General features: G+C 54.7%; 1 protein-coding gene across 5 annotated transcripts in view; it reads right to left on the bottom strand.

Moving 5' to 3' along the window:
• Positions 1–5,133: 5,133 nt before the first annotated feature.
• The window catches only part of MAPKAP1 (MAPK associated protein 1), a 104,683-nt gene continuing 99,287 nt past the window's right edge, over positions 5,134–10,529 (bottom strand). For all 5 annotated transcript variants that reach the window (XM_042786664.1, XM_042786668.1, XM_042786667.1 and 2 more), the window contains 2 exons: positions 10,132–10,229; positions 5,134–7,043 (listed from right to left, as the gene is read on the bottom strand). In XM_042786664.1, the coding sequence (XP_042642598.1) occupies positions 6,918–7,043; positions 10,132–10,229 (224 nt within the window). In that variant the 3' untranslated portion in view covers positions 5,134–6,917. The remainder of the gene's footprint in view (positions 7,044–10,131; positions 10,230–10,529) is intronic.

Below are 10,529 nucleotides of genomic sequence, written 5' to 3'. Positions count from 1 at the left end.
CCAGGATGATAATGTATGTTAAGAGGAAGGTGTATGTCACCCACATTAAAGGAGTTTAATGTGCTCGGAGTCACATTATTGTACCCTTGTAGAATACATTATCTGTCATGCTGCCTTTACAGGCTGTCACCTCGCAGAAAGGCTACAGTGTTCCTGGAAACCATTATCAGCCTCTAATGATATTATCAAAATTGGAGCGCGGTGCGGTGGGGGCCGGGAGGAGGCCCGGCCGCGGTGCCGCTCTCCTCGCCCCACAGCTGCCCCCCACTCGCCCCGCCAGCGCCGCGGGACGGGGCTGCAGCCCCGCGGACCCTCCTTCGGGGGCCAAGTCAAACGTGTGCCTGTGCCGAAGGGTGCAGAGGCCCTGGGGGCCGTCGCTGGTTGGTGCCGGCACCTTGGGCAGGGGCACCCACAGCCTGCCCGTTGGGGGGGGGTCCCACCCATGGGTGGGGGGGTCCCACCCATGGGCACCCTCCCCACCTCGTCCCGCCCCAGTGCTGCCCCTCTGTTATGACCCAGACTGGTAACCCAGGGGGGTCATAAAGGTTCGGTGATCCCCTGGGTTAAATTAAGGTGAAATGACACCAAACAACCAGTTAAAGTGTTTTACTTGCAGTAGAAACAACTTAAACTTGGAAAAGGATAGTAAGCAATGTGGTGTCTTATTGATGAATCATCTATAAGAAAGAAAAAAAGAGAATAGAAAAGAAAAAAAGAGAAAAGAAAAGAAAAAAAAAAAGAAAAGAAAAAGAAAAGACAGAGAAGAGAAGAGGACGGAGAGAGAAAAAGGGCCTGGTTCACCACCCAGGGTCCAGCTTGGTTTCAGGTGTGGTTACCCTGGCTGGTGGGTGCACCACAGCAAAGTTTTTTGTTGCCTTTTAAGTTCATTTTATCAGCTGATTAGCGTAGTAGACAAAGAAAAAGAGGTATTCCAGCAACTCGTTTCTATGAGAGACAAGGGGTCTTGTTCCCTCCTACCGCTTTTACGACTTCCTCATTTTTTTTTTTTCCTTGGGTAATTGTCCAGCCTTTAGCTTATCAGTCTTTTTGAGGCTTATCCGCGGAATTTGGTCCTACAGCAGCTGTCCACCCTTCACCCCCCTGCCCTTCCCCGGGCAGTGTTCCCTACACACACCTTGCGCTCGGTGCTTTCGGTCTCGAGGAACGTTTGAGGCATCGGTGCCTTCCCTCCCTTCCTTGCCCGTGACCCCCGGGCGCCGCGTCCCAGGGGCGTCCGGCTCAGCCTGGGCTGGGACGAGGCTGCTCAGCCTTTGCACGGTCCCGTGCGTGGGGTGGTGGCTGTGGGGGCCCTCCCCACGGTGGCCCCCCTCGCGGGGCAGGGCAGCGCCTGGGCGGCCTTCGGGGGTCAAACTCGGCAGCCAAGGCGCGGATGGGGCCGGGGGGCTGCCCCTCCTGCATCCTGCCCCGGGCCCGCGGGGAGGCTGCGGTCAGCTCAGCCCGGCCCGGCACGGGCCGGTAACCCAGCGGGAGCCCGAGAACCTGTCAGACACTGACTATTGCTCTTCCCTCTCCCTGTCAGGTGAAATTAAAAAAAAAAAAAAAAAAAAAAAAGGGAGCCTTCTTCCTTCTTTTTTGGAGTGTAATCTTCCGCCTGCGACAAGAAGCCACGTAAACTGATAAATTGCAGATTAAACGAGTGCCACACTCCACTTCAGTCCCTGGCTGTTAATTCCCCTGTTGTGCAATTCCCTGCGCCCAGGGCCTGTCAATTCCAGCTAATCGCAGGAGGCACTAAAACACTCGGCCCTGACAGCCCCAGATCAAGAAACCCCTGACTCCTCGCTCAGGTGGATTGCATGCATCACTTATGCACAAATCAGCAATATGCCAGCAGGGAGGAATTATGTCCGATGACAGCCCAGACATGAGGTACATATTGCAGAGCCGGCGAGCCCCAGCCGCCGTGACAGATTGCAGCGGGGCTGCGCGCTGGTGCGGGAGCGGCTCCCGGCTGCTCCGTCCCCAAACACACCCGGCGCTTGCGCCGCGGGGCCGCCGGCACCCCGCCCGTGCTGCTGCAGGAGGGGGTGGCACCCCGACCCCCACCCCGACCCCCACCCCGTCCCCATCCCCTGCAGAGCCATCGCCCCGGGTGGCCGATGCCGGTGCTGGGGTGAAGCACTTCCCCGCGCCGGCGCGGTTGCAGGGCGATGGAGGGTGCGGGGCTGGGAAGGGCCCTGCGGACACTTTGGGGTCTCGGGGTGGGGGACGGCCCCACTCTGCCCGCCCCACAGCAGGGGGAAGCCCCGCTCAGCCCAGCCCCAGCTCTGTTTTAACATTTAACTTGCCTTAGTCTGTGATCCCGAAAAGCTTAAATTAATGACAGCCTTGCAGTTGCTCATTAATAATTGCTTCATTACTGTATGCAGTTGCATTCTCCTGACGATAACGGTGTTTGCTGGTGTATTTCTAATTATCTGGCGTTTCAGCTCCCTAATGGAGCCCCAGCGCTCCCCGATGCGGAGCGCTCCCCGGCCGGCAGCCCCGCAGCACGTGCGCTGCCTCGCCAGCGTCCCCCGGGCGATGCCCCACGCAGGGCGCTGGCTGCCGACACCCGCCACGCTCGGGCCGGGCTCAGCCGCTTCCCCCCGTCGCCCGCTGTGAGGGCGACGGCGTGGGGCGGGAGCTGCTGCCCCCCCCCCCAGCCACGGCCTCGCAGGTTCATTCCCACGTGGGTGAGCGGAGCCGAGCGGGACGTGCCAGCGACCTCCGTGGGTGCCCACGGTCGGGGCTTTTCGTGCCGGGCTGCCTCGGCCAAGGCCGCGCTCGTGGCAGGAGCGCGAGTGGCGCTGCTCAGCTCCTCGGAGGAATTCATCAAGCGGTGGCGGCGGCGGGGGAACCGCGGCACCGTCCCCGCGCTGGCGGCGTGGAAATGACCACTTGTGCCCCGGTTTAGCCCCAGCCGGCGGCTCGGAGCCCGGCCTGGCCCGGCGTGCTGCCCCCGCGCCCCCCACCTGGGGAGGGGGCTCATTTGTAGTTAAAAATCCATTGTGACTTGTCAGAAAAATGAATAAATGAGCACATTATTTTTTCATTTTGGAGCTCAGCATCTGTTTGTCTAATCAAGAAAGAGAACTGGGAAAGTCAACCAGGGCTGACGCACACATTTTATTTAACTTTTCCTCTGTCAAAGGAGTTTAAATGTGTAATGAACAGGCCATGGTGATTTGAAATATAATCCCATTACTCTGATGAGATTACCAAGGCTGTGAGAGTTCACAAATCATGCTTAGGGTTTTTAGAGTGAACAACACCCTGTTGAGATTTTTTTTTTTCTTTTTCTTTTTTTTTTTACATTTAAGTAGAGGTGTGTGGGGAGAATAAAACATGACAGTGCTTAACCCTTCGTGCAGCGGCAGCGCGGGGCCGTGCCCTGTGCCTCAGCTGCTGGCGGTGGCCCCGGGCCCCCCCCGCCGCCGGCGCCGCAGCGATGCCGGGGAGCAGCACCCAGCCGGGGTGCGGGGGCCCCTTCCCGCTGGCCCTGCCCGGCTCTGTGCCCGCTGTGCCCGCGCAGCTCTGTCCTCGTCACCGTCCTTGTCCCAGCGTCGCACCGGGGAGGCTGCATGGGGATGTGATTTAAGGGGCATTAATTTTAGCAGCAGCAGCACCCAATACCACACGCCGCCACAGCAGCACATTTCCATGAAATTCATGGGCCCATTACAAACATGTCTCCATAAATAACTCCCCCCATTAATCTCAGGGCTGCACCCAGGGCTGTAGGATGGTTTTTGCCTGCGTGTCCCGGTGCGGGGTGGGTGCAGCCCCTGCTCTGGGCCGGGTCCCTGCCCTGCCACGGTTGCCTGAGGGGCAGCTGCAAAAGCCCCCGGGGATGCACCAGGCTCCTGCCAACCCAAAACCGCAGGCGCCGCTGCCTCGAATCGCTCCTGCGGGAGTTCACAGCAAGCAGAGCCCTGGGAGAGCTCGGGCCAGGCCGGGCACCCCAGCGCTCTCGCTTTGGGTGCCAGCACATGCCCTGGGTGCCCTCTGCTAAAAGGTCGCTCTTTTATTTCCCAATACTGTGTTAAAACCAAGGAGGCAGCGAGGGCTTGTCTCCACAGGCATCGCTCCCCGTGGATGCAGCCCTGGCCATGCCCGCCCGGCCCCGAGCAGCCAGAGCCGCTCATCAGCTATTTTATTCTCTCACAAACCTCCCAGGCAAATGCTCAGCCATCCTCGGAGCACAAGAAACAGCCTCGAGGTCTCACTGCAAAAGTCACCTGTCTCTCCTGGTGGATTCGGGACCCTCCGAGCAGCATTTTGGGGGGGCAGAGCCACGCAGGACGGGCAGCGAGCGGCTGCTGCGGGCGCCGGGGTTGGGACCAGCCCCCCGGGGTCCTGGTGCTGCGGGGGGAACCAGCTCCGCTCTGGGCGAGCGCGCCCCGGCTCCCCCCGGGGCTGGGCCCCTGGTTTGTTTTGCAAGAGGATGCTCTGCCCCATGGGGGGCGATCGGCCCTGAAACCCCCTCCAACAGCAGAAGAGAAAATCCAGAAAACCTCTGATGCCTCCAACAGCTACCGATGGACGTCAGTGAGGAGTCGTCCTCGTCGCGTGAGCCGGCAGCCACCCTCTTCTGCCAAAGCCCAGTAACAAGGCACGGAGGGAACAGCTTGCTTTTCTGACCCAGTTGAATGCCCATCTGAATCAATTAAATCTACAACTACCGGGGAAAGACCAGCCCGTGATGGATCTGTGTTCAGCTGCGCACAGATTGCACCCACGAGCTCTGATTTAACTCTTTCAGCAAACACTAAACAGTAGAAATGTCTGTTCGGGGGGAGAGGCTGCTCATCTCTGGGAAGGCTGGACGTTTCCAGAATTTGAGGAAGGTTTCCCCCACGCCGCGCATTCAACTGGAGTTGAGCTTTGAAGGTAAATTCTCTTCTCCAGTCTGAACGGCTCTTTCGGAGCAAATAAAGCCATGCCGGGCTCCACACCTCGCCTGCTCCCCCCAGGCCCTGGGGGCAGCCCCCGCGCCCCCCGCCCTGCCCGTGCCCCCGCGCCGCGGGAAAGCTGCGCTAAAAATGAAGCGAGTAGAAAGGTGATTTACGAGATGGTGTAAACGCCCGTGGTCCGGGCAAGTGACTGTGTGCCCACAAACATTACCACAGATCAGGCAGCAGAGGTTGGTTTATTACGTGAATCTTTAGGCTTTACTGAAAGCAAAACACTGCACGTATTGAATACTTACTTATAATAAATAAATGTAAGTGGGTGGCAACAGCGTTACGGCCATGGAAACAAGTAGGAGACTTCCATAGTTTCTGATACCAATACAGGCAATTTTTTAGTTCGGTTAAAAAGAACTGAAACTAGGTGGCAAAAGAACATTCACATAACAACTTTTAATGTTAAATAGTTCACAAAATTGGTTAAAGGAGTCACATTTACATTGCATTATTTGAAGGGTCCTCCCCCCTTGCATCTGTGCTGCATTTGCACATATAAAATATTAAAAAAATTAGTATCATACTATAAAATATCGTTTCTCTTGTTTTGCAGATATCATGGAAGACTGTACAGCGAAGACTGGCCTCCGCGGCGCGGGCAGGGCTCCCCTCCCGAGGCAGCACCGACACCGGCTCCGGGAGGGCTAAACCTTTACAAACCCAGAACTTAAACGCAACAGGTAAGTGACACACAGACCCCTCCGCCTTGGTGTTTATTCCTAAACTACGTGTTAAGGCTCAGAAAGTTTTCTCTGTACGAAAGCAAGGACACTGCAAGGGGTCACCCCGCGGCAGGAGGGAGCCTGCCCGGCGGCCCCGGCTGCGCTTAAACGCCTCTCGGAACCGGCGGCTTTTCCCGCTGCAAACCCCGCGGCAGCGGCGCAGGGCTCCAGCTTCAGCGGCTTGGGGACATTTACGAAAGACACCTCTGGTGACCTGAACCCAAACCGCAGCTCTGGCTCCCAGTAACCCCGTTCACGTGTTCCCTGATGTATTACGGACGGACAAGGCCAAAATAGTTACAAACCCCAGTACAAAGCAGGACTTCATTTTTATTTTTAAAGAATAATATTAAGAAAAGGTGAAGGCATTTCTCAGGCCTCGGGTGCAAGCTGTCTCAGAGAGGAAGAGCAGCCGGGGGTCCGCGGGCGGACACGGGCAGGAGGATGCTCCTTCCCACCCCGGAGAGACGCTGCCTTGCTTTTCAAAACACCGTGCTGGCTACAGCAAGTAACTTCCAATAAAACGTAAGCAAAGCTGAAAAGCACAGTTAAATAAAAATATTTTTGAACAAAACAAACCACAACAGACTCGACTGTCTCAACGTTTCTTCGCAAATCGGCTCCCCTGCAATGGCTGCTGTTCCCTGGCTCACGGTTGCCTCCTGCACTTCAGCAACAGAAGTGAAACCATCTGGGACTGCAGCCTCCCCCCAAAAGAACTGTGCATCATATGGACCTTGAAAAAGATTACATCTGTTTATTAATAGTAAAAATGGATACAGTTGTCCTACATTTTGTTTTTAGAAATTTGATCATGTCACAAGCAATACCTGTGTGTACGTGGGTGTATTACAGATGTATATAATTTATTTTAACCAGGCTGTGAAATAATATGTAATCACATCTCTTCTTGTGATTGTACATAATACAGTAATTAAATGATGCCAGTCTACGTCATTCTCTTATTTCTAATCAAAGGAACCTGAAGCGTAACAGTCTTCTTTCCAGCTGATATGGCTCTTTATTTTTGTCACAGGGGAGACTTCCCATCACCGACGAGGGATAATCTTCCAACCATGAGAGACGGGATCATTCAGATTTCCTCCCCGGCTGCTCCTGCCCGTCGGCAGCGGGAGCACCCCAGTCCTGGCTCCCACCTCTCTCGGGCGGTGGGGAGCGTCTCCTCCTCCGAATTCGGCAGACAGGCTCTCCTTGCGGCTAGGCGCTACTGCTGTCCCGACTTCTTCTCCTTCTGGAAGCTAAAGCTTGTTCTCCTGTTCAGTTTTCTTTGTTTCTGAGCAAAATAATCTGCTCTGGCTGTGCTCGCTCGCGACTCTAGAATATAGTTAACCTGCAAGACAGGAAACGGTGTTTAATTTCACCGGTGCTTTGGCCAGGCAGCCCGGGGAGGGCAGGGGCCCTCGGCCCACCCAGCCCAGCCAGGCTTTACCACAACCCGTCCCAAAACCCGTGGCCCTGGCCCCTCAGCCCCCCCGGCCCCTCAGCCCCCCGACCCCCTCAGCCCCCCCAGCCCCTCAGCCCCCCGACTCCTCAGCCCCCCAGCCCCTCAGCCCCCCGACTCCTCAGCCCCCCAGCCCCCCGACCCCTCGTCCCCGCACCCGGGCGAGCGCGGCAAGTCGGGAAGACCCCCAGTGCTGGCCTAATATAGCAATAGGCTTCAATAAAAGACTTTATCAGCTACAATAAAAATAATTCTTTCATTACAATGTTTGCACACTCAGCGGATCTCAGAGTTTCCCTGTGTTTTGGCACATTTTACTTGATGAAAGCATTTTTAAATGATATTTAACAAGCCTGCTATTCCCTAAATTTATTATCTCCAGTGCTTTGTGATAATCACATAGATAATTTTAATGGAAGGTTAATGCAAGAATCAAAAAGATAAAAATGCCCTTTGGTCTGCCATTAGCTGGTTAATATGCTGTGGCTTAAAACTTGCACAATTTTATGCACTGTAGAGTGTTTCACTTTCATTGCATATTACAGCTTAAGGCATAAAAATATAGGGAATTTTCATGGTCAATAAAGCCTTGGTCTTTCTCACTTGATCATGTAAAAAGCCTAATGTGAAAACTCTGATTTCTCTGCATCTCCTAATGCTGATAGAATTGAAAACAAACTGGTAACTTATGCACGAAACCAGAAAACGTTCTGAATAAACAATCTGAAACTTAAGAAAAAAAAGTGCTCTTCAATAATACTTCTCTCTTGAATATTCATGTTATTCATGGCAAACTTTTTTTTTTTTTTTTTGCCTTTTTTTATGACCAGTTACAGATGTGTCAAGTGTTCTGGATTACAATAGTTTATTTAAGATAAAGTAGGAACAAAAGAACGGGCCTAACAGTTTACAAAGTAAATAGGAAACTCCCAAAATATATTCACCTTCTATGTTATTAACAAAAATTATTTTGTTGTGTGTCAGTCATTTAGCAATCCTCTAAACTCCTCACAGAAAATAAAAGCAAACATAACAGATGGCTTGCCAAAATTACAGCTTTTTAAAATCTGAATTGCTATAAAATATTAGCTTGCGGAAAATTAAGTTTAATTTCCAAGAGCGTTGCAAAAATTTGTTTCCGAAAGGAAGCCAATGTATGCGTGTGCTGAGCCACAGGAAAAACAAACAATTCTAATAAAGCATCTTGGTGGGAAAAGTAAAGCTCTTTGCTGTGTGGAACTCCTGCGCCTGGGAGAGCCGTGCGCGGGGCAGGAGGAGCGCCGGGCCGGGGCCGTGACCCCGCGTCAGGCGGCGATACCGGGGCCCCGCGGCCTGCGCCCACGGCGGCACCCGGGGCGAGAGCCCCCCGGCACCGGGGCTGGGCCCAGCCGCCCGCCCGCTGCCCAGCCGGGGTGCTGGGGCACGGCACCCAACGCTGCACACACAGCACCCAACCCTGCAGAGCACCCAACGCTGCACACACGGCACCCAGTGCTGCACACACGGCACCCAACGCTGCACACACAGCACCCAACCCTGCAGAGCACCCAACGCTGCACACACAGCACCCAGTGCTGCACACACGGCACCCAACGCTGCACACACAGCACCCAACCCTGCAGAGCACCCAACGCTGCACACACGGCACCCAACGCTGCACACACGGCACCCAACCCTGCAGAGCACCCAACGCTGCACACACGGCACCCAGTGCTGCACACACGGCACCCAACGCTGCACACACGGCACCCAACGCTGCACACACAGCACCCAACGCTGCACACACAGCACCCAACCCTGCAGAGCACCCAACGCTGCACACACAGCACCCAACCCTGCAGAGCACCCAACGCTGCACACACGGCACCCAACGCTGCACACACGGCACCCAACCCTGCAGAGCACCCAACGCTGCACACACGGCACCCAGTGCTGCACACACGGCACCCAACGCTGCACACACGGCACCCAACGCTGCACACACAGCACCCAACGCTGCACACACAGCACCCAACCCTGCAGAGCACCCAACGCTGCACACACAGCACCCAACCCTGCAGAGCACCCAACGCTGCACACACGGCACCCAACGCTGCACACACGGCACCCAACCCTGCAGAGCACCCAACGCTGCACACACGGCACCCAGTGCTGCACACACGGCACCCAACGCTGCACACACGGCACCCAACGCTGCACACACAGCACCCAACGCTGCACACACAGCACCCAACCCTGCAGAGCACCCAACGCTGCACACACAGCACCCAACCCTGCAGAGCACCCAACGCTGCACACACGGCACCCAACGCTGCACACACGGCACCCAACGCTGCACACACGGCACCCAGAGCTGCACACACGGCACCCAACGCTGCACACACGGCACCCAACGCTGCACACACGGCACCCAGAGCTGCACACACGGCACCCAACGCTGCACACACGGCACCCAACGCTGCACACACGGCACCCAGAGCTGCACACACGGCACCCAACACTGCACACACGGCACCCAACACTGCACACACGGCACCCAGAGCTGCACACACGGCACCCAACGCTGCACACACGGCACCCAACGCTGCACACACGGCACCCAATGCTGCACACACAGCACCCAGCCCCGCCACGCCACGGGGCTTGCAGATCATCTTGTGTGTCTGGAGGTGGAAGCTATCTGGACACAAGAAAATCTGGTAGTTTCCTGTAAAATTCCCCAGCAAACTGGTGTGTCTATTAACTAGAAACAATGTTAAAAGGAAATACTATACACAAACAGGCAGTCTGCTCTACGGCTGTTTGAAAATGCAATAAAATAATTGGCACTGCGCAATCAGCCTGCTAGGTTAACTGCACTTTAGTGGTCCCCAGGCACTGCACCGCTCAGGTATTTCCAGAGCTGCTTGAACACTTTCATGTCTAACAAGTGGTAAAACACCCAGGATTTTGGGTCATGTTAAAATTTAATACTCACCTTCAGTACAATTTCATTGACAGTAGCAGCATCTGATTCAAAGTAAAGGTGTTTGTAGTCATGATTGCTTAGATATGTAAGTTTAAATATTGCATGACCTGTAAAGATAAGAAAAAAACTGTTCAGAATATTCTTGTAAAGTTTCAGCAGAGCTTGTGTGCCTGACAGAAGAAAAACACAGATGGTGATCTTAGCATACCATCAGCACAACAGAAGGAAGTAATGAAACGCTGACAGGCTTCTCATGTCATTTCAATTTAAGGCAAGTGGTGGCTTACAGGAGCAGCTGAACTCTATTCAATAAAGTTCCTTTTCCCATCACATCCCCACTGCAGGAAATGCAAAAATCTATCAAATGGCTAGTTAGCTCCCGTTCAGCCCAAGACTGTATTTCAGTT

This window comes from Tyto alba, unplaced genomic scaffold (assembly GCF_018691265.1).
Source record: "Tyto alba isolate M040663 unplaced genomic scaffold, T.alba_DEE_v4.0 Super-Scaffold_11, whole genome shotgun sequence".
NCBI classification, from domain to species: domain Eukaryota; kingdom Metazoa; phylum Chordata; class Aves; order Strigiformes; family Tytonidae; genus Tyto; species Tyto alba.
This window is presented reverse-complemented; position numbering and strand designations above follow the sequence as displayed.